Below are 24,327 nucleotides of genomic sequence, written 5' to 3'. Positions count from 1 at the left end.
CCAAAATAAGTCCTTAGCGTGAAGTCAAGCATGACGAGATGTTTAGTTTTATGTAGAACTGTTATTATATTTACCATTTTCTTTTTTAACGCCATTTTTAAGTTAAAACATTAAATAAAAAGTCTAAAAGTTATGAAAAGTAAGGTAATTGCGATACATATGTATGAAGGAGCCAAGTTATGCAAATTGTACTTAGAAAACTTTCAGCGCACCGCAACTTTAAATGAGCGTATTAGCAAGTTTTTTTTTTAATCTTGCTTTTATGGCTCTTACCTAACCTATTTCCTGATTAGTAGATCTCAGCAAAGTAACCGAAGGAACTTTTTCAATTGCTCTTTTTGACACACAGGTTAATCATATTCATGATCATTTATTTCTATGTCCTCAAGATGGGGCAGAGGACATCCACAATACATCGCCATCCCGAGCGGTCTTGAGCCCCGCGCTTTACTTCGCTCCACGTCATTCCAACTGCCTTCACTTCTTCGTTCTTCTTCTTTCTTCTTCGATCGTCCGCCGCCAGGTTTGCTTTGGGTAGCAACATCTTCGCTTTCCTCGAGGAATTCATTCTAGAGCTTGCCTCGGTATGTGATCAGGGTCCCTTCGGAGCGTGTGGCCTATACAGTTCGACTTGCGGCGTTTGATCTGCTGTTCGATCGGCATCTCACCGCAGCGTTTCCAGAGATCTACGTTGGAGGCTTCCTCAGGCAAGCATATACCGAGAATACGTCTAAGACAGTTGTTAACGAAGACTCACAGGTTAAAATGTTTATGAAATTTTAAGTTCTAATTGTTCTAAGTAAGAAAAGGACCAATATTTAGCCACTTCTGCACATCCAGTGGTAGTCGTGCAATAAAATGCACCGCCCGCCAGCCCGCTGATAAATGCGTATGCGGCAAACAATGCGAATCACACAACCGCCACCGCCAAATCACTCAACACGTGTTTCACCCCTCCATGGGGCATCTTCAGGAGTTATAATAACTTTTCTTACTTAGGATGGACTTGCGTGAGGTAACGCCTGATGCCATTAAAAACTCTAATTGTTCTTTTATTTTCTATACTTTGGTTGCCTGTAAGAAATTGCGTAGTATGATAAAACCGCCAATAGTTTTTTATTTAACTTTAATATACTATATATTTTCTGACGTGCATAATAAAGAGTATTTAATAAATAAAATAAACAATTGAAAAGTTATTAAAATATTTTAAACGTATTTTTTTTTTACTTTTACTAATAAATGATTATTGTAAATGGTAGTTTAAGTAAAGTAAGCCATGAAAAGCTAAGTTTCGCTTAAATGACTAGAATTTTTATTTACATGTTTAGACTAGGGATGAAGATCCAAGGGGTGCTTATAATTTTTTTAACCATACAGTTAATGGTAAATAAAGTTAGAAAATGAATTAAATGTAGACAGAGCCTAAATCAAATTGTAACTCGCGTAGCAATATTGACTTTAATTTCAGAATAGAAATATAGATGGCGTTGAAATCAAAAATTGAATTTCTGCCGTCTCCAGCCGACAACTTCTGGAGAAGTTACGTACAGCCTTTGAGGCGGCCATTTGACGCGCAAATGCCATTAGCAGGCGGCGGGGCGCTCTAACAGCGTCGCCGATGTAACTGCAAAGTGCTAATTTACCCTGATGGAGGTTTTAATTTATTAAGGGGTGACTCGGACCCCGTGCTCTGATAAGGAGGGCTTGAGGTGGAGAGGGATGCACCTATTTCATTATTTTATAGGTAACAGGTTCCAAGAAGGCTGTATCGGCCAATAAGCACGTAACGTTGTATGGATTTTAGTGTTAATAAATATTTCCGTATATCAAGCAGACGAATGTAAATTTGGTGCTAAGTAAAAAAAGGACCAATATTTAGCCACTTCCGCACATGCAGTGGTAGTCGTGCAATGAAATGCACCGCCCGCCAGCCCGCTGATAAATGCGTATGCGGCAAACAATGCGAATCACACAATCGCCACTGCTAAATTACTTAACACGTGTTTCACCCCTCTACGGGGCATCTTCAGGAGTTATATTACACCGATTAGTGCCAAACACAGTCAACACACTTCCACGAGGTAACGCCTGATTCCATTAAAAATTTGGTGCTATACTAAATTTTTGTATTTAAAAATTCTAAGTTAATATTATCTTAGAAGGCTAGAGCCTCTTTTAATGATAGCGTTGATAAAGTTGTTTGCGGAACTTCCCCTTTTTTCTTTTCTCATGTGTAAATCGTACATAAGGCACTCTACTTGTGGGAGCAATGAAACCGTTATATCGAGTTTTTAGTTTCCCCTATTGGCCCTTCTTTTCAGGGGTACCTCATTCTCCTATTTTAAATCTATGACAGTGGCTTTTGTTTAGAATAATTTTTCAGTTATTTTTTTTATTAGCGTTCTTTTCTCTCATATTCCACAAGTTTTTTTACTATATATTACATTCTGCATGTTTTATTGCATACTATTTTCTTTTCTACCTTCTAAAACTCTACCATTTTGATGCCGTCTCTAACAGGTTCTATTAAAAACATATTGGGTGGCTTATGTAATGCAGTGCAGTTTCTAACAGTGATTGTCCACTAGAATTATTTTATAGTTATCACTAGAATCATGAGAAGAATCTAAATAGAGTTCAATTTGATAGAAACAAGTGTCAAATTAAGCTCTCAAAGAAGGCGTGATTCTATCTAAAGTTATTTTCTCTATAAAAGTATTTTTAGTACACCTCATTCGTGCTATTACATAAGTTGTAAGGTCTAAGCATAATAATTTAAAGGCTTTTAAGTCAGGCTGTAAGCGTGGAAAATGTTAATTGAATAGAAATAAATTGACTATTTACTACAAATTGAACTCAAAGTTGCATTCCAGTTTGGGCGGTTCCTTGGGGTATCCGGTGTATTGAAGCGACTTGCATACCCGCCAGCCTTTAAAAGGAGGAGATAGGGGAGATCGGAGGAGTCAAAGAAGGGGTTGGGGAAGGAGATGAGTCCCTTGATCTTAAATTACAGGCCGCTGTGATTTTCTTGTTCAAATTAATTTTTCTTATATCTATGCTGTATATTTGTGCTCAAATCACGTGTTGAATTATTTATGAATTTTTATATACAGGATGATTGAAGATAGATCTCAGTATGATGAATCGTTTAATGTATAGTACACACTATCTAAAAATCTATGATTTAGATAAACACATAGTATATAACTTAAGTAAAGACAAACATTATCATTAATCCTGTTTAAATTACTATATATTAAAATTATTATGGTTTACTATCTGTCCTTACAGAGTTTGTATGCTGGAAGTTACTGGCATGTCATATTGCATTAAAAATAAATTAATCCTACATATTTACGAGTCATCACTGTATAAAGGGTGATTGTAAATAGGTGTAAAAGCTTTAAAACTTTTTGCTATTAATGCATCTATATATTCACAATTAAACCTTTTACATTTGTAACCAATCATCCTGTATAATGTACTTGGAATAAAAAGATCCAAAGCTTTTCTCTTCTAAGCTATGTGTTAAAGGTCGCGAACTTCAAAGCTCTTTGAACAGCTCATTAGTAACCATACAAAGAGCTTTCAGTGAGAAGTAAAGAATCCTTTTTGCGTCTCAAGCCCCTACCAGGCCAGAATTGAACCAGTGCACTCTAGCATTTAGGTCACAGCAAAACGCCATAAAGAGAGCACCTCTCAACTAGCTTCTTGTGTTTGCAGGCCACTTCTAATCTAGGCTAAGTTCTAATTAAACAGGCTAACAGCTCCTCAAAAGTTTTGTACCTTCGTCATTGAGCTTTCGTAATTTCCTTGCATTTTTATCACAAAAAAATGTTAAAAACGCATCCACTAACTTTTATCAAGCATATAAGATTACAGAAGTTATGGAATTGTCTATATACATCATATATATATATATATATAATAAGTTAAAGGTATAAAAGCTTTTAAAAAGAAAATATATAGCTCGCCCCAATGCAGGCCATAGATATAGGCCACAAAGATATCTATAGAAGATATACCGTAATCTTCACGCAAGGAAGGCTGGTTTTAATTCGCAGTATGGTATTATGGTACGCAGAGGATGCTGGTGCCTATCTTCTGGAAGCTTGTGAGAAATGGTATAGCTATATAATTAATGAACAAAGTTTGATTATATAAGATTGTATCACGGGTAATAATAATCTATGGACGTCAACTGCAAGGCATTGGCGTTTTTTTTTTTGAAATGGTCTGGCCCACGCCCGGTTTACAGAAGCACGAGGGGTCCTCCTTGAGCTTGAACCTGTGAAGGTACTCAGAGAATCCCCCGTGACCCGTGAAGAGCTGGGCCAAGACCGTATCCATCTCGACACTGCGGAGCACGCGGTAGGCTGAAATGGCGTCCGGGAAAAATGTCCTCGTCACTGAAGTCGTCGTTCCTTCCATATACCTCCTAAAGGCATTGGCGTTATCAATAGCCTCCATGATCGGCCTTGCACTGCCACCATCCAGTGATATCCTTAACTATGCCGTCAGTCCATCTAGTGGGAGGTCAACCCATACCACAGGATTATGCATACCACTGTAGATCTATGTGAGCACCACAACATCGGTCTTCGTGGCGATTTTAGGGCGGTTTATACCTTGCAGTGAGCATCTATCAACTGAAAAGAAGTAGAGAGAAGTCGAAGAAGATTTTATCGAAGACTTAGAAGAATTATAAATGGTTGTAGAACAGTACATTTGTTATATGAACACATACAAACGCATTACAACAGCGACATACAATTTGTGATGACGAGGAAATTCAATCCCCCTGGATTAGATCACGGTACAATTTACATAAAGTGTAGGCGACGTGCGGGCGCCAAACTAAACTATATTGCTCCATTACGGTGCCTTGTTTAGGCGAATAGTGGATTTGAATGCAATGACGTCATCAACGTTTGTATTATATGTACGGAGTTTTTCAATAGATTTGTTTTTTTAAATTAAAATAAAACTAGTACCTGTATGTTACTAGTTTTTGATTAGTTATACATGTAAAAGGTCTAAAATTTCCTGTATAAAGAGATCGCTCTGAAATCGTCATCGTTGTCATAGTCTCAGCCTATATATATAGCTACTTCCGCTATGTGGCAATAGTCGTGCTACATAGTGGAAGTAGCTATATATTAGTACTTTTCTTACTTAGGATGGACTTCCGCAAAGTAACGCCTAAATCCATTATATATATACCATAGAGCTATATATATATATATACCCCACACACACATAGAAATAAATATATATATATATATATATACATATATATATGTGTATATATATATATATTCGCAGAGAACGCTGCGGCCAATAATTTGGAAATTTGCTGATGAGAATTTGAATGAATTTGCAGGGGCAATCTTATATAATAATGCACAAAGTGTGAAGTATAGGCTTTTATTCCGGGATGGAATCCGCGATCGTGATGTAAATAAACATATTTAAAGAAAAATCTGATGAGACATGTAAAAGAAAATTTAAAAAAGAATATAAAAATATGCGATATAATAAGAAAGTGGCGAAGTATAGAAGGCATGTAAATAAAAGCAATAACAATGTAAGAAAATGTGAAGGAAGAAAGAAAATAGACGGTTACATATTGTGACGGAAGAAAGCGGGAAAAATAAATAAAACTATACTTGAAAATTGCGCGAAATCAAAATCTTCATCCCAAAACGTGGAGGCCATAAAAAAGTAGCATTTCATACTCTTAAACTGCTATATATCAAATATAAAACTATTATTCATCTGGGTAATTATGTATTTGACATAGTAATTTTATATTACCTTTGAAATCCCTACAAAATGTCCTCGCACTAGTAAATCTGGTATTGTGAAGATAATTCTTGCGATAAAAATTATCACCACCATTTCAACGACAGGATGTCCATTGTTGGATATAGGCCTCTCCTATAGATTACCAATAGGACCGGTTAGAAGTATGTTTTTTTTTATTTTTAATTTACTATTTTCGAACAGAATAAGAATTAAGTGAAGTCAATGTAAATTATTAAATAATATTATTAAGAGACTAGACTCAAACAATTCTTAGCATGCATCGTGTTTAAACGATTTTACACAATACTTAAAAATGTATGCCACGCCATCTGTCGACCGCACAACGGAATATCAGCAATGAACACATTCCAAATTTAAAGAAATCATTCTTTTTTGATTTACCGTCGCAGTACCGATCTATTCGTCCCAACGGGGATTCCCGCTAATCCCGGTAAATCCCCTTAGCGTTGCGAAAATTAAAATTAACCTAAGAAACGTAAATGTAATTTTTTTTAATTAGAGTATTGCCACACTGGCTGGAAATATGTAGCAAAAAGTATAATTTAGTTGTTTCATTTAAAGAATTATTAAAAACTAAACTAAAACTAACTAAAATACATTCATGTCAGTCGAAAGACGTTTACTGCAAACCATAGCTCCGCTCCAAAGACCACAATGATCGGTCTTCGCAAAAGGATCGTAAAGGCGAGACCAAGGTTTTATGTGTATTTACTATATGTTTATTATAGGTTAAATGAATAGAAATAATTAAATGATACTAAATTAGTTCGAAACAAGAAAATAAAACAAATTAAAGTACTCATATGCTGTCAATTGATGCATAGTATGTTATTTCAGCCTATAGACATTCACTGCAAAGTATAGGTATTCCCCGAAGATATCTATGGGGAGATATACCATATTCACCACGCCAGTGTGGTATTATGGTACAGACAGGACACTGCTGCCCATTCTCTGGAAACTTGTTTGTGAGCAGTGGCGATTCTATATAATTAATGCACAAAGTTTGAATTATATAAAATTATGTCTCGAAAATCGAACCCACGACACTATCGCAAGTATCACTCCGTACCGCTGGAATACCACTGCTCATGCATGGTAAACTATATCCAAAAAGCAGTAGTTTTAAAAATAATAAATAAGGTAGATGTTTTTTTATTATTGTATTATATTTATAATATGTATTAAAACTTTTTTATTATAAGTATATATGTTATATACGTATGTATGTATGTTTATGTATATTTATGTTCATTTGTTTGTGAATATGTATTCTTTTGTACACGTGAACTACCCTTTATAGGTACTTTTATCTTTTCCTTACTATGGTTGTCTGTAAGAGATTGCCTTGTGTGATAAGACCGCCCATTGTACTTTTCTGTATATTATTGTAAAACTTATTAAATGTATGTTATCGTGTACAATAAAAAATATTAAATTAAATTAAAAAAATTAAGGTACATATTAAGTAGTCAAAAAAACCTTTTTAATAATTGCATCTTAAATGTTATTATTGTTCACAATACGTACCTGCATACTTTGTACTATCAGAAGTAATTAGACTTTCTTTTTAATAGAAAATATAAATTAGAAATTGATGTAAAAGCTCTGAAGGTTTTTTCTTGCAAATGAGTCGTTCCTATATCCGTTTAAAATTTTTAAACCTACATTTAATCATCCTGTATAGAGAGATAGACCTATTTTATAAAAAGAACTCAAGTGAGTTAAATATAAAGTTAAATTCTTTCCTTTCTGATAAATAAGACTGCAGACATTTGCGTAAAACACAGTACTGCGTCAAAAATCGAAAAGTAGGCCAACGCAATGCTGTCCTTTATTTCATACACGTAAAATAATAATATACAGGATGTTCCAAATAGGATATGAAGAGATGACGGTGATATAGTTTTATAGAAAATTATTATTTATTATATATATACCATTCGACACTATAAATACACAATGGTGGAAAATGTGTTAAGTAGTAAATTGAAATGTTAATTAAATCAAAAGTATTAGTAATATAATAAAAATAAATCTAATATATAAAATTCTCGTGTCACGGTGTTCGAACTTGAACTCCTCTGAAACGGCTTGACCGATTTTTACCAAATTTTATATGCGTATTTAGTAGGTCTGAGAATCGGCTAATATCTATTTTTCATACCCCCTAAATGATAAGGGTTGTTCACCCTTAAATTATTTTTTTATTTTTTTGACGAAATTTTTTGTTTTTATTTTTTTATGATACAACATACAAAAATACATACAATCCTAAATTTTCACCCCTCTATAATCAACCCTTATTTTTAAATTGAAAATTAAAAATATTTTTTTTGCAAAACAACGTTTGCGGGATCAGCTAGTAAAAATATAAATATGTGATATTCTGGAGGGGTAAAGGAAGAGAGGCGATGTATAGAGGTAAAATAAAGTATGGAAAACAATGACTGAAAAGGTGGCGGACAACAGAAAGATGTATAAAAGATATTGAGAAGGACAAAAGAAGAGTGTAAAAGAAGAATGATGTTTCTGTTCACTCACGCAAATAAGTAGTAAGAGAAGTCCGAAAAAACGGGGCCACTATAAAAATACGTTATGTTTTTTATATATTGCCGGTTCTATTTTTAAGCAATAGAAATTATATCTAGAAAATCTCTATGTTTCTCTATCTCAATGTTTATTAATACATTTATTGTCAGATTTTTTTTACTTTGGATCATTTATAAATATCACTTGTATAAGTTAAAATAATGTTAAAAGAGTCTAATTTTATAGAAACTGGAATCCGGTGAAATAGAGCTTCCATAGGATTCCAAATGCGTCTTATTTGAAAATAGTCCACAGCAAACGGATGGGTTTCTAATTAATTTCATTTTATTTATAGTTCGCACAATCTTATAGCAGACAAATTCAATGCATAGTTACGTAACTTTAGGAAAACTAAGACTAGATCTTGTAGCGGCATAATCTAAACATATTCAAAATAAATATATAATACAATAAAAGTACATATATATATATAGTATTTTAATTTTAATTAAAACCAAAATTAATAATCAGATGTTAATAAAAAAATATTAAAATTAACTACCCAGCTAGTGTATCACTGTATTAATATCGCGTCTGCGGTACGAACGTAAGCCGCCACGGAGAGCACTTCACTTATTTTTAATTAAAATTCTTAATCCACCCTTCGAAATACCCTCGCGTCGCGGCGGCGGTGGAATTGAAGGCAGAATGAGAACTCGTGTAGGTGAGAGGTACCCGGGGGAGGAATCTCCTCTCTCTTTGACGGGATAAGAGGGTTGAATCAACGATTATTTTTCGTCTCACCGCAAGGAAATCCTTGTGTCATATCACACACACTCGAGTACCTCTTTTGTTTTAACGGTTTCATTTAGTACATTAGCATTTCATTTATGAACTTCGAGAGAAAATTAAATGATATATCATGAATACTGCCTCTCTAGTATCTCTAACTATCTCTCTGCTTGTCTATTTATATGCCTATTACCTTAATGTAACCTAATATAAAAACTTTGTGTAACTCCAGAACTTTATCAATATTCCATTCATATGCAATAGTGGTAGCCTCGCGGTAGAGAACTGTCTCTTGCGATCGCAGGTTTAATTCCTGCGATACAATCTTATATAACTCACACTTTGTGTATTAATTACATAGGATTATCACTGCTCAGGAAGAAGTTTCCAGAAGATGAAAGGCAGTGTTCTCTACGTATCATAATACTACACTACAATCGCCATTTCGCCTGCCTAACGTGGCGATTATGGTATATCCTTAATATTTATTTACTTTATTGGAGATAGACAGTAACAAAAAGCAGTAAGAAAGTACAAACTTAGAAGCATAGAAATATAAAATTAGTTACAGTTGTTACCTTATAACTATCTCATTGAGAACATGTAATGATAGTCAAACAATGAAAAAACAAATAAAAATAAAAACATTACTAAACAAGTATCAGAGACTATGGTTTATACATTTATATTATGTTTGTTTATATATTTATATTATAGTTTAAATTGCATTGTATGTACTCAATAATTTGGAACGAAATTGTTTTTTTAATAGATATCTTTATTGGAGGCATATGGTTTCAGTGGGTGTTTATGGGCTGAAACAGCTACGATATTTAAGATATAGGATTGGTAATATTTATCAGAGCTGTAAAAACGTAAATTGTAAAGTGAATTTTAATTTTCACGTCAATACTCTTTCTTAGACTCATTTTTCTCATTTCATAGAAAACAAGCCTCTCTATAGTCATTTTTCTTTATGTTGTGGAAAAATCATGGCTTACTGTGATAGCTTGCTATGGCCCTCAAAGGATATTTATAAAATATGGAAAAAATCTCGTAAAACTGACAAAAATAAAGTAATTACAAAAAATCTGTTTGACTAACATTAACATTATAATGGTATCGTTAATATCACTAAATTATTTAAATAAATATTTTTTCAAAGAACAATGATTTTAAATAATCAAAAATTTTCACTTTGACTTTTCCACGAAACACATTTTCGAGGAGCGGAGAGGGAATATAAAAAAAGGATTACTAATTTTAGAGCATGTTAAAAGTGACCCACAAAGAAAGTGACTAAAAAGGCATAAGCAAAAGCATTTTAAATTTTGTAATTCAATTATTATTAAAAGTTTTTGTTTGATAGAGACATTGGTATATATAATATATATGTATTCAAGCCCACAGTGGTAACATAACTATGAAACAGAAAAACAAACATATATCTATATATATATATACAGGCTTTGTTAAGCGCTTTCGAAGTCGTCTTTAATATACTGCCATTTCGAAAATAATCTGACATGAAACTCGAGGGTTCTTAACTTTTAGCGTCAATTTTACAAATTATTCATGTTAAAAAATATGACGTATTGAATACAGTATTCGCAGCCTCGCTGCACGGTCAATGATGCTCGTAGCAGTCAAAACCATCGAGCGGGAATAGTCATTCAATTAAGGCAGGTTCACACAGCGCTCGGACCGCTCGCCACTCGAGTGGCCAAATTAGCCGTCGGCCGGGAGGGCGCTTGAGCCGGCCCTCGTGCACCTGCCTCGTGTCAGCCCTCACAATCACCTGTCTGCTCCATTGTCTACCAACCGGCTAGTGCTATGCACGGATTAAACCGAATTTAAAATCTATTCATATAATTTTCCACTCTACATTGATTTACACATCACTCGTGTATGATAAGATGCCAGAGGAAAGTATAAACAAATTTAGTTCTTCCATAAAGGCATATACGTTGCCCGCATTGTCTTATATAGGTTATATCTTTTATATAAAATTCATTTGTAATTTTTAATGTGCAAAAAAACATTCTAAGTGTGTTTTTATAAGGTATAAAATACGAGGTTACCATATCGGAAAAAAATCACTTTTTAATGAACTACCCGTCAACCCTTTGCAGGTAGAGATTCATAAAATCCTTTCTTAGCTGACATAACGTTAGTAAAAGGAATATTTTTCTTAAAGTTTAGATCTCTAAGCCTTATATTCCCAGAGATATCGTGATGAGTCACTATGTTGAATTATCTAAATATAGTTTGAGCTTTAATGTCTGACGGTGTCAATAGATGGCGCTAGTAGTCTATAACCTCGTATTGCACTTAGTGCAGGAAATCGTACAAATGCATTTGGTTGAAGACTTAATTGTTAATAATTTGAAAAAAGAATAGAGCCTTGCAATGTATATTATGTGTAAGAGTACGTAATGTTGAATATAAATGAAGCGTATACATCGACGCGTAACCGCACTGCAAACAAACTAACCAGTAGCCGAGCAGCAATGGATTGTGTAAATATCACGCGGTTTACACTGTCAGGTAATGCGGAACGCGGTTTAGTAAATTCAGATTAATTATGAGCGTTAATCACAGTAAACAAAGGGGACCAGAGTGCAACGACCCCGAGATGCAAAGTTTAACGGAAATGGTAGATGTATGGGTCCTAAACAAAAATTTAAACTTTTGCGGCCCACCTTCAGGTAAAAATCTAAATATAAATATTTTTCATTTAAACAAGCGGTTACAAGTACTTTCGAATCAATCAACATAAAATGTCGACATTGTTGTATTTACAGAAAGCTACTATCGACGTGACACAAAAGCGTTGCGTTATTTTGTCTCGAAAGCTGCGACGCAGCGTTTTTGCGCTGCAAGTTTTATGCGTTTGCTTCTTTCTACATGTGCGCTTCTTCCTATGCTACACCTTTTTATTATGCTACATATTCTAATTTATTATTTACCACATCACTGCTTGAAACCATCGTAAGGGAGATTCGTACGAAGAGAACTATTAAAACCGATATTTGTCTAAATGAGAGTATTTTATTTGACAAGTCAAAATAAGTCCTGCATTTCACGTAAATTCTAGCAAGAATTGCTTTGTAGTCAAACGATTGATTCCACGCATTAACATCACTATAGTATTTTTGGATAGAATAATAAAACGTCTTTGGTAGCTGATCAGAAATTATTTCTAGAATTTTATTGTACCTACGTATACCTTATATCATAAATGATTTGTTTAATTTGATTTAAATTATGTAAAAAGTTAAAAAAAGTAAAACATTGTTTACTTAGCTTTTTTTCTTAGTTAGCTTTTAAGTTTGACATTCCTTATTTACAACGATGAATGGCCTTCTGTATATATTTAATTTGAATCACATATATAAATATTACACGAATGTAAAAGGCAGCTTTATTGTTGTCACTGTCGCTTAGGTAAATATCGAACTATACACCTATGAATGATAGATAGATAGATATATTTTATCTTTAAAGTCAGTTAGATGTTTTATTTATCATTGTATTTATAATAATGTATTTTACTTTATTTGTTATAAGTATATGTGAATAAATGTATGCTATATATGTATGTTTTGTCTATGTGTACACGTTGACTGCCCGCTATTTATCAATCTACTGTTTCCATAATATGGTTGTCTGTGAGAAATTGCCTCGTGTGATAAGACCGCCCATTACACGTTTTTCTTCACTATTATACAATTTTGTTTATATTTTATAGCGTGTATAATAAAGACGACGTATATAACGTTGACTAAGGAACGTATTACGTTTTCAATTCACGTTTGTGGTTCGAGAGCATGTTGCTCTACCGTTCTCTACACAGCTGCTACGCAAGTTGGTATGACCTACCTTATCCCGGATCTCTTGGCGCATTTTCTCCCTCTCCTCCTCCATCTTGCGATGCTTCTCCTTGCGTCGCTCCTCGGCCTCGCGGATGGCCTCCTGCCGTTCACGTTCGGCTTCTTCCTCTTTTTCCTTATCATCGCTGTCGTCTCCGTCACCACCAACCGCACCTGATGAAACACATTACATATTATTTACTGATAATTTATTTAATCTTTACTTTGTCTCATATGATAAATAAAACTTTATTGTTCGCAAATGTTATATCGTTTGGTTCTTGTTTCATATATTGAGATACAAGTTTAAATAATTTAAAAATTGTCCATGAATGCCTAACAATATCCTGATAATAAGTACCATTAGTCTTTATTATACAGAGTGCTTAGTTATAGGTGTAAAAGAATGTAATGCTGATTTGCAGTAAATAAATGAGTGGTTGTTAAGCCCTTTACAATAATCAATGATTTCAGAAATATACAACGAAATAACATAAGTAAGAAAAGGACCAATATATAGCTATTTCCGCCATGCAGAAGTAGCTATATATTGGTCCTTTTCTTACTTAGGATGGATTTCCGCAAAATAACGCCTAAATCCATTAGATACAACGAAATAACATATTTTAGATCTCACCCATTCACCTCTGTAAATCTTTCACACCTATAAAAAATCAGCCCTGTATATTCAACTGCGGAAACTAGTTCTTTGATTATTGCATCACGGGCTGTCACGTCCATAGTTCCGTCTAAACCGCATCGCAAATTGTAGAAAGCACCGGGAACTATTAAATTCGGTTTTCCCGTTCGAGTGTAAAAGGCTTTTTGTCGATTTTTCCTGGAAAAATAACGGGTTATTAACTCCGAACAGTGTTCGTTTTGAATAAAAATGTGCATTTTTTAAAAAAAAATTGCACGATCGGTGGAAAAACTTTTGGACCGGAAAAACTCGTTCGGAAATGTAAACGAGGCTCAGATGTGTCAATCGGTTTGCGATTAGAAGGAAATTGTACGGAATTGAATTACAATAGATTCGTTTTTCATTTATATCTCTGTTCCGGAAAGTTCTCTTTTGATATTCTATTACTAATACAGTGCGATCAGTTAATTAAAATGGAAAGTTCCTTAGAAAAGGTTTATACAGGAGCCATTTTGTTTTTATCAGACTTATTTCCAAAAAGAATTGACAATTAGTTTTGGGAGTTATCTCTTAATGTTATCGATCGACAGATATAAAAAACTATTGAAAACAAAATCCAAATAAATTTTTATTTATTTAAAAAATACTTTTAATTATCATGTAAACCAGCCAGATACAAATAGTACACCTGAAGAGGTTTTATTATCTATTTATGCTTACTATTTAAAAAAAAAAGAATGATTAATAGTATCGTTGGCAGTGTTATAACAAAAGAAATTTCTTCAAGACAACCTTCGAATGTTGAAGTATGGAATATGTACAGGATCTGATCTATTTGGTTTCGCTTTTAAGACCAATATTTTCTCCCTTTTTTGTTGCATGCTCCATCTTAGCCTTTCTAAAATTCTTATGCCACCCCTATGTAAAATATATAATTTTTATATTAAAGCAAAGGCCTTAAACTCATGTCGAGGACACTTTTGAATTGCCACCTTAATAATTAAATTGCCCAACTGTGGGGCGTGAGACCATCGTTGGGAAACACTGCTTCAGACGGTATCCATTGCATATAATGCTTAGTTCATTATGCACACTCCGACGTATTATTTTTAGCTTTTTATCATGGAAAATGTATTCAGATGTTTCGATATGTATGAATCCAGGTCGAGTAGTGTTTTTCAAAGGGATCTTTGACGCCTTCGTTTGTGAGTTCAAGCGACGGTTTCAGAAAATTTTTACTGATTTTTTTAAAACGAAATATTGACATTTTTCTTCGCTTTTTTCACGACTTAAATTCAACTTGATGTTGTCATAAAAATAGTTTGTAAATTTCATTAACATAAGAATTACAATAAAAGTTTTTGTTTAATAAAATACTCTAGACTACGCATGGCCTCTCAAATGATAAAGAGATACCATTAACTTTTGAACAATTACATTTAAATTTTTACATCATTAGGTAAATCAAAGAAGTTTTTTGTTTGATAATAACAAAAATTAAATTTAGCTCTAGTACAATGCCACCGTTCAAATTAAAATACATGGTCACGAAGATTTTAAACGCGACCAGATAAGATAGGTGCATACAACAAATATTATTTACAAGTTTAATTTTGTAAAAAGTCACAAATATATAAAGGTATATTATAAAATAAATATAGTATATATTACAAAGTTTTTTTTAATTAATTGCGTGATAATTACAATGCATTTTACGGTAGTAACATATGAAAAGATCGTATATGTTAAAACATACGTAGCAATTTAGATTTTTATTCGTTTAGAATTAAAATGTGTTTTTTATCTCACAAAGCCACATTTGGCGACACAATAGCTTCGTCGTTAACGTGGAAATTAGATAACATGTTCGCGTGAAACCGCTTCGGGCCGGTTTAAACCGGTTCAAACCGGATCCATCCGGACGAGTGGGCGTATCAACATGGCGGCGCGCCATTCAAAAATCCATTACACGTCAATCTGCGCATTTTCAACGGATTCCCGACCTCCATCCTATTTGCTTTTAAATTTGGTTAGATTATTTCCCATTTGCACGAACACCGGTGACCGCGGTTCGGTAAATAGAGGCATTCAACTCTGCCTTCCACACGCTACTGTACAAAACATTTTAATACTATGTATATTGTTTACTTCAGAAATTATATTTGAAATGTTAAGCATATGTATTTAAGAGAAAATTTTAAAGATACTACAATATAGACTTCTCTTTTCGTTAACATATAATATCTTTTCACATACATATTGATAAGTGGCAGTAGGCGGGAGACATAACTTGCAAGATAAGGTAAGTATTATTTGTTCAAATTTCTTTACGAGATCGAATTAAGAGACCCATGGACATATGGAAGTGATATAGCCCAGTGGATGGACAAGTTGAAACGGCAGGCTACATGCATGAACATATGACCGCTGGGCCTGAAGGTTCTGTAATGGAGACAGCAGACAGGATAGACTCCAGGTGGACAGAAGACCTAGGTTCAAACACCGGACTGTTTAGGGGCCCTTTGCCTACAAGTTATATTTTTATTAACTATAGGTAAAGCGTTTGACCTCTCTCTCGCCTAACGTTAAGTAATGACGAGATCTACAGTGATATATGACTTCCTAGAAGAAACCTATTTACTTTTGACACGAAGATACAGTACAGTTATCTGGAAAAACAGACGCTGGTAGGTTGTTCCGTACCTTGGTTGTTAAAACTATAAAAGTAGTATCAAAACCTTTAACGTTGAAGGCATTTCAATGGAAGAAAAGAGATGGGGATAGGGGAATTGATTCATGTAGCCCATACGCCCATTCTCACTATATTATGTGTAAGTCTTATATAGACAGCTCGTTTCACTCTTGTATAGATGTCACAGAACACATGAAACTGCCTTCAATTTGAAAGGAATCGAGTAGTGTCTAAATATAAGGTCAAGAAAGAGATGGCATTTGTATTTTTTATATCTGTGTATTAAGTTTTTGAGTAAATTTTTATTAACAGTTTTTTTCTTACTAACCTTATGTAATTTTATATAAATCTTAATTTATTTGTCATAATTATTTATGCGTGGAGTATATAAGTCTAATATAGCATTTAGCATGATGCTATTTAAGCTTGTTGTATTTAATTAATTTATTTCTCATTGATTTAAGCTATATGTTGTATAAAATTAGCATAGCTTTCTGCGTTATTTACTTGTGTTCTATTTATTTAATACAATCTTAACCAGCGCCATCTGATAATTCGGCCACGACGTGCCTTAATTCCGCCCGGAAACCTTTGAATCTTGGATTCTTTCTATGGCTCCGTTTTCGAGGCATCTGGTTCTCTGCCATGTGTGAGCAGGGATCTTCCTTACAATTATAATTTTTTTTACGTAATTTTTTATTTTCATTATACATATTCTTACATCGTCAATGCTAATCATTCGTTCTTCTTTCTCCACTTTCATGATTTTTCATTCTTTTTTCATACATACATCGCCTAACTTTGATCGCTTTTTCTCTTGGATTCTACATTTATACTCATTCATTTTATTATGTAATTTCTTTTGGTTTGTACACTAAAGAGACGTTGTGGTTATGGTAAAATGAATAGCTTAAATTCTTCCGATGTTCTTTGCAGAATTATCTAGATCTACAGGATGATACATAGATGTAGATGTAAAGGCTTTAAAGGGGTGAATGTACAGCCTTTTTGCTGTATATTAATGCCTATTAATATAACAATAAATAACGTAATAATAGTATAGTGTATATTAATTAATATCTGTTTATGCAAACTATGTACTGTAAGAAGTTATTATCCTATAGTATTACAACATTAAAAATAAACTTTAGTTTGATTATATTATACAGGATAATTAGAAACTGGTGCAATTGCTTTAAACGAGTTTTTGCTGATAAATGACCTAAGCATTTACCATATTAAGCTTTAATACCATTAACCAATCATACAGTATACGTGTGAAGTGGATAAGTAGGGAAGGTTGACAGGGAATTGTGAGTAGAGCCTTAAAACGAGCCTTATGTAAGATTAAATATCCAAGAAGACGAATGTAAATATCTGTTGAATAATAACAACATTTTATAGTTAAAACAAAAACTGTCGTAGGAAGGCGTTATCTGTTCCCTGTAGGATGTTAAGGTTTTCTTTTTACTAGATAATATAAGTTTCTACGTTCGATAGCAACCTCTCTAGAGACATTTCTTGGCGGCGGACTTATCTAGAACGTTTGTGGCTGATGTCAGTTAGTAGTTTCGCTATTTACTTTTGTTACTTAGTTTTCTGCAGTGTATTTAAAAGAACATCCTATTTTTAATAAGTTTGGTTTAAACAAGATGGTGCTACAACTCATACAGCTTAAGAAACCACGGCGCGTGTTCGTGAGAATTTGATAAGTCGTTTTGGTGGCTACCCAGGTCGCCCGATATATGGGTATAATATATACCATACCATACCCATATTTAAAGAAAATACATCAAATATTATATAAAACAACTGATATTTGTTGTATAAACTGGTAGTATTATGGACTGCTAAACTTCTTACTAAGTTTATTATTGATAAATATTTTGGCGCAACATGTCGAGGAGGTTTTAAAAAAATGCATCATTGATTTTGTATATTTGCATAAAATTATACAAATAAAAAAAACCGTGATCGCTGGGAATTAGATCTAGAGGGTTATTTTTCAACGTTACTTGTGCGATGTTCCATCTTAGCCTTTCTAAAATTACTCTTCCCTATGTAACATATATCTAAGTGTTAAACTCGTATCGAGTCCAATTTCAAATTATTCTTAATATTCAAAATACTCTCGTGTGGGACGTGGGCCATACGTTGGGAAACACTGGTCTACAGACTACAAGTCGTATATTTTCAATATTTTATTAATTCGTAAATATGTGAATTTAAATGTGCGATTGAAATTTAATTCGGTAAAAATATTTTAGGTATTCAAATTGAATATTGAAATCTGCGGATACGATTAAAAAGAAGAGTAAGGGGTAAAACCAACTTGTATTCAAAATTGCGGGGTCTAGATTAAATCCAGCGCGCTGCGATTGTCAATTGAAATCATTACGCCGACCTCCTCGATGGCGGCGCCATTAAGAAAAAGGCGGTCGCGTTTCCAGATATTAATAATGGAACTCTGTCGCTGACAGTTCGATAATTTTCAATAAATCTCTCGCCCCACAGCCTCCCCCATAACACCCCTCTCTATTCCACATCGTCTTAATTTCTTTCACATTTTTTTTACGAATCGCCTTTCTTTAATTAAAAATCTAGCTATCTTTTATTATATTATATGTACATATTTATTATATATGTAAATGGTTATAGATGTAAAAGCCTTATGTATAATATATTTGCTAAGTAAGAAAAGGACCAATATTTAGCCACTTCCGCATATGCAGTGGTAGTCGTGCAATAAAGTGCACCGCCCGCCAGCCCGCTGATAAATGCGTATGCGGCAGACAATGCGAATCACACAACCGCCACCGCCAAATTACTCAACACGTGTTTCACCCCTCCACGGGGCATCTTCAAGAGTTATGTTACACCGATTAGTGCCAAACACAGAGTCAAAGCAATTTGCACGACTACCACTGCACGTGCGGAAGTGGCTAAATATTGGTCCTTTTCTTACTTAGGATGGACTTCCGCGAGGTAACGCCTGATTCCATTAAATAATATGTTTGCTTCCAGCAATTTTTTGGTACACCCTTTTTGATCTGTAGCAGCTCAGTGGTGGAGTGTTGAGATTGGGTTCGATTCCCTTCATAAAATCTTATGTAACTCACATTTTGTACATTAGTTATATAAGATTTCGACTACTTATAAAACAAGTTTCCGGAGAGTGGGAAGCAACTTCATCTGCGTACCATAATACCACACTTCGATCGCCAAACCGCTTGCCAAGTGTGGCTATTATGGTATATCCCTTCATAGCTATCTTTGTGGGTAGTCATATGCTTTACAGTGAACGTATATAGGTACTTCATCTTATGCCTATTTATATGACTTTTTGTCTACATCTTGAAGACTTGAGTCAAAAATTAATAGATAAGAAATCAAATTGACCTACATTCGGATCATTCAATTTAAATCATAAAGGATTCAAAACACGCTTTTATCTAAGAAGCATTATTTCTACAGATCTTAAACAATCAATCCAGTGTAAAACAATAAATTGTCATTAGTATATCAGATATAGAACGCCAATAATGGACGTGGGCTTCATGCATAATTTCTAATAAAATCGGTACGTACCGACCTAGAAATAGCTTCTTTAAAAAGATCATAAGTCCTGAAGTCTTATTTTAACTTGCCAATACGCTGTTCTTATTATTCCTAATTCAATTTCATAGCATTGCCCCAAAAATGGATACTTTACAATTAATATTTTAAGCCCAGCAATCTTTTAATTTAAATCTTTCAATTCCTTTTCCGGGCTGCTTTATAAAACTTAGCAAAATTTCACGCTATCCATTCTGTGATTATTTAAAATTCAAAAAAGAGTTATTAATTTCCTGCCTTTCCGTAAATACGATGTTAAATCAACATTATTTCAATCCGGTCATGAATATTCAATAGAATTTCGAAATTGGGGACATCACTGTCTCCAATAACGGACACCAGCCACGTCACGCTGTATGTATAGATTTTACAAGGCTTTTATGTCCATTTTCATTAAAGTCATTTTCATATTGTGGATATTATATTAATGCATTATTTGTAACAGGAGGCGGTAATATTGGACCACACGATTAAGATATAATTTTGTGACAATAATTAACTCGCCTCCTAGTTTCTTTGAGGCCTATACCTTGCAGTGGGCATATAGACTGAAACAACAATGCATTAGTGAAAGATGTGTTTATGAAGAAAAACAAAAGAATTTTAACTTAAATATTTATAGTCATACCAGGAGAATACTTGAAATGAACGATTGGATGGTTGTATTTTAACAAGAGTTTTCATAGCTTGTTTCAGAAGTAAAATGTAGGCATTGCAATATCAGCAAAAACGATTTAAGGCTATAAATTTGTTGAAACACTCGATATTACATAAATATATTTTTTTCCAATAGTCGCAGAAACGATTTTAACGAAACGTTTCCGTGTTTAATTCTTTTACTTAAAAACTTTCGACTGGTCTAAGCAAAATGAAAGTGCGAGATACTCGGATCCGAGTGGGCGGCACCAAGCTAGTTGCTAGTATGAAATATGTAAACTAATCTGTTAGGTTTGCGTTTATAAAATCCTGTGTTAGTTAAAACTAAAATTATAACAAAAATGTTAGTTCACCTTTAAAAATGCAGTGATTGTCCGTTGAACTAACAATGCTCCGTACTCCCTGATTGAATCGATACATTAGCATTTACGTTTGCAATGTAGGTCACTGTGAACCTGTATGTTATTATATGTAAAATATAATATAATAGCAATTATAGTTCACCCGCGTCAATAATGCTAATCATCACTGTCCGTAGATAAAATAATTTTTTTATAAGAAAATATAGAAAGATAGTTACCAGTTGATCTGTTGCAGCGGTTTTAATAGACAGACAATGTTGATTCGTGAAATTCTTAACGCAAAAAAAACTATAGATATATAAACATTACATAGAATCGTTGGAATTATTAATTATAAAAAATGTAAATCAACGTGTATTTATTACTTGTGATCTATATTCCGGGTATTCCGTGGAATATACCATTACACGTCTGATTCATATGACACAATCATGGTGTACTCTTCCGGTTCAGATATAGTTTCTAATAATATAATAATGTTAAAAAAAGAGATTAAATAGGCACAAGAGAGTAATCATCACTAGATATCGTCGAGTAATCTTATGTAAACACGCTCGCTGCGTCAACATTTCCTAAGAACTATATATTTTATGCGTCGTCAACAAAAGTCGAGGGGTCTTTTCGATCTCATAAGGCAATGAACTTATTAATATTATTGTCATTTTATATTTATTTTAGTATTATTCCAAATTATATTATATATTGTAATACAAAATGTGAACTATAATTATAAAAAGCTTTTAAAAATCCGATTAGTGTGATGAATTGATTTCAAATGATTTGATAAGAAAATAGTTTATTATAAAGCTTGTGGCTCAATTAGGCTAACTTATTAAACATGAATATAACTTAATGATGCTTAAACTAATAAAGATGTAACTAATGATTAGATTATCTCGTTTTCATCACCAATGGGTAACTTGGATCCGATTGGATGGATTGATTTACTTCGACACATTAAAAAGCTAACCTAGATTGGTGATAACTGTAAAAAATTTACAGAAATAAAATTGTAAGTTACTGAAAGTAACCTTCCTTCAGAATTAGCTTGTTAAATAATAAAACCTGCTACGAATATCATATTGCAGGCTCGTCCATCAAAGCCGTGACACCTGTCATTCATAATTAAACCTTTTGGTGTCTGAGTAAGAGCGATATTCGATTAGCACTCGACGCCGGGGAACTAATAAGGCTTCCACGGACCTAATTGAATTGCTAACCTAGGCGGGGTTGAGACCTAACTTTCATGTCAACCACCAGTCAGACTGATTCAATTAGGGCGCCGCACAAAACGTTCACTCGAAACCGAGTTCAAGATGCGCTTGAAAACTTTCCCCAAAGCTCTGCGACGAAACAAAACTTATTTATTATTACTGTGAAACATATTAATAACTTTAAATCAAACCGATGCAGTCTATAAGGATATTATGCTGTAATAAAATTATTAACGTCATTGCAAAATCCTTTCAAATATATATCTTTGGTACATCAGTCATTTAATAATAATAATAATTTATTTATTTATCAGGAGGAACTGAAGTAGACATCGCTTCGAGAATCTTCAAGGAAAAGACAGCCTTTGCAAGACTAAGTACTATATGGCAATCACGGAAACTGACTAGGAGAGCTAAGCTCAAAATATTCCGGTCCAATGTGAAAACCGTGTTGATATATAAATGCGAGATGTGAAAGGTCACCAAAGATATCTCGCGACGGCTCCAAGTCTTCGTTAACAACTGTTTTCGACGTATTCCCGGTATGTATATACCTGCAATATCAGCATTGGCCTGAGAAAGTCTAAAAGGTAGATCTCTGTGAGTTGCCTATCGACCAGCAGATCAAACACCGCAAGTGGAACTGAATAGGCCACACGCTTTGAAGGGACCCTGATCACATACCGAGGCAAGGCCTAAAATGGAATCCTCAAGGAAAGCAATCAATGCGAAACACAGAGTGCATTCTGGGCACTCTGTGTTTGGCACTAATCGGTGTAACATAACTTCTGAAGATGCCCCGTGGAGAGGTGAAACAAGTGTTGAGTGATTTGGTGGTGGCAGTTGTGTGATTCGCATTATTTGCCGCATACGCATTTATCAGCTGGCTGGCGGGCGGTGCACTTTGTAGCACGACTACCACTGCATATGCGGAAGTGGCTAAACATTGGTCCTTTTCTTACTTATGTAACTTCATATTTACAGCATCACATATTTTTTAATGATAAATACAGATGATATTAAAAATCACGTATCGAACCCATATTACATTAATCAATGTTAGTAATAAAATGGGTTGATTTAAAATGATGACGATAGCATTTCATAACGCGTCCGAAAGTAAGTTAACAATGTCCGGATCCCCTGCCAAGTGCCGCGTTAATAATTTTTTATAGCTGTTACTTACGGAACCCTCTGATATACTGTCGGATGTACAATAGTGCTTTTGTGAAATTATTATCCAACGAATAGAGTACGTGCCGCGCTTAAAGCTCGCTTTTATTTACTCAGAATCTAATTTTTTTTGTATCATATTCGCTCAGCTTAACAACGCGATATTGACTGCGGCATTTAGAGTGTATATATTCGTACAAAACAATTTACTTGACCTCACATTATTCGTTATAAATAATTTATACATCAGATTCTTGTGTGTACGGAAAAAGAAACATATTGTCAAAAAGTAAGTCGTTACAAAGAAATTTTTAATTAATTCTTTTTTATATAAAATTGGATTTTTCTGAAATTATTTATGATGTTTACAGGTGGATAATAATCATTATTATTGCATAGGGGACGCTCACAGCTGGACAAAGGTTTCCCTGACACTTTTGACCACAGTATCCGGTGTCTTTAGATGAGATTAACAAGATCGTATAGGTACCTAGTGTGTATACATCCTACGCTCCGCTTTTCAGTCCTTGGTCTCCCTCCAGAACCTTAAGGCTTTGGTTGTCATATGTTTTGCGCGCTATGTAATCATACCACTGCATCTTCAACTGTCTTATTCATTTACTACATCATATATCTTAAGGTAACGTCAAGTGGAATTTAAGTCAAGATAAATTGCATCAAAATATAAATGTACTGCTTTATTAGTTCGTGGTGTCCACTTTAGAATTTAAAGCCTCTAGCGGCTACTTGTTCTGCGCGCTGTAGCCTGCCCACTGCTATCGATATGAATCGATATTGTCTCAGAAGAATGTAATGCCCTGGAGGCTTTTACAGCTTCTTAGAAACAGAGTTCACGGAACGGAAGGGTTCGTGAACTGTTTAAAATTTAAAATAAGCCATAGTATTTCATTCCTACACGAGTTTTATTTATTTACTTACACTATGA

General features: G+C 33.9%; 1 protein-coding gene across 2 annotated transcripts in view; it reads right to left on the bottom strand.

Moving 5' to 3' along the window:
- The window catches only part of cpx (complexin), a 284,362-nt gene that overhangs the window by 28,547 nt on the left and 231,488 nt on the right, over positions 1-24,327 (bottom strand). For both annotated transcript variants that reach the window (XM_068769439.1, XM_068769440.1), the window contains exon 3: positions 13,039-13,202. In XM_068769439.1, coding sequence (XP_068625540.1) covers positions 13,039-13,202 — 164 coding nt within the window. The remainder of the gene's footprint in view (positions 1-13,038; positions 13,203-24,327) is intronic.

The sequence above is a fragment of the Battus philenor genome, unplaced genomic scaffold, assembly GCF_028537555.1.
Source record: "Battus philenor isolate CCGP_79_NKW_IND1 unplaced genomic scaffold, ilBatPhil1.0.hap1 SCAF_28, whole genome shotgun sequence".
NCBI classification, from domain to species: domain Eukaryota; kingdom Metazoa; phylum Arthropoda; class Insecta; order Lepidoptera; family Papilionidae; genus Battus; species Battus philenor.
The sequence above is the reverse complement of the archived record's forward strand: the minus strand, read 5'-3'. Positions and strand labels throughout refer to the sequence as shown.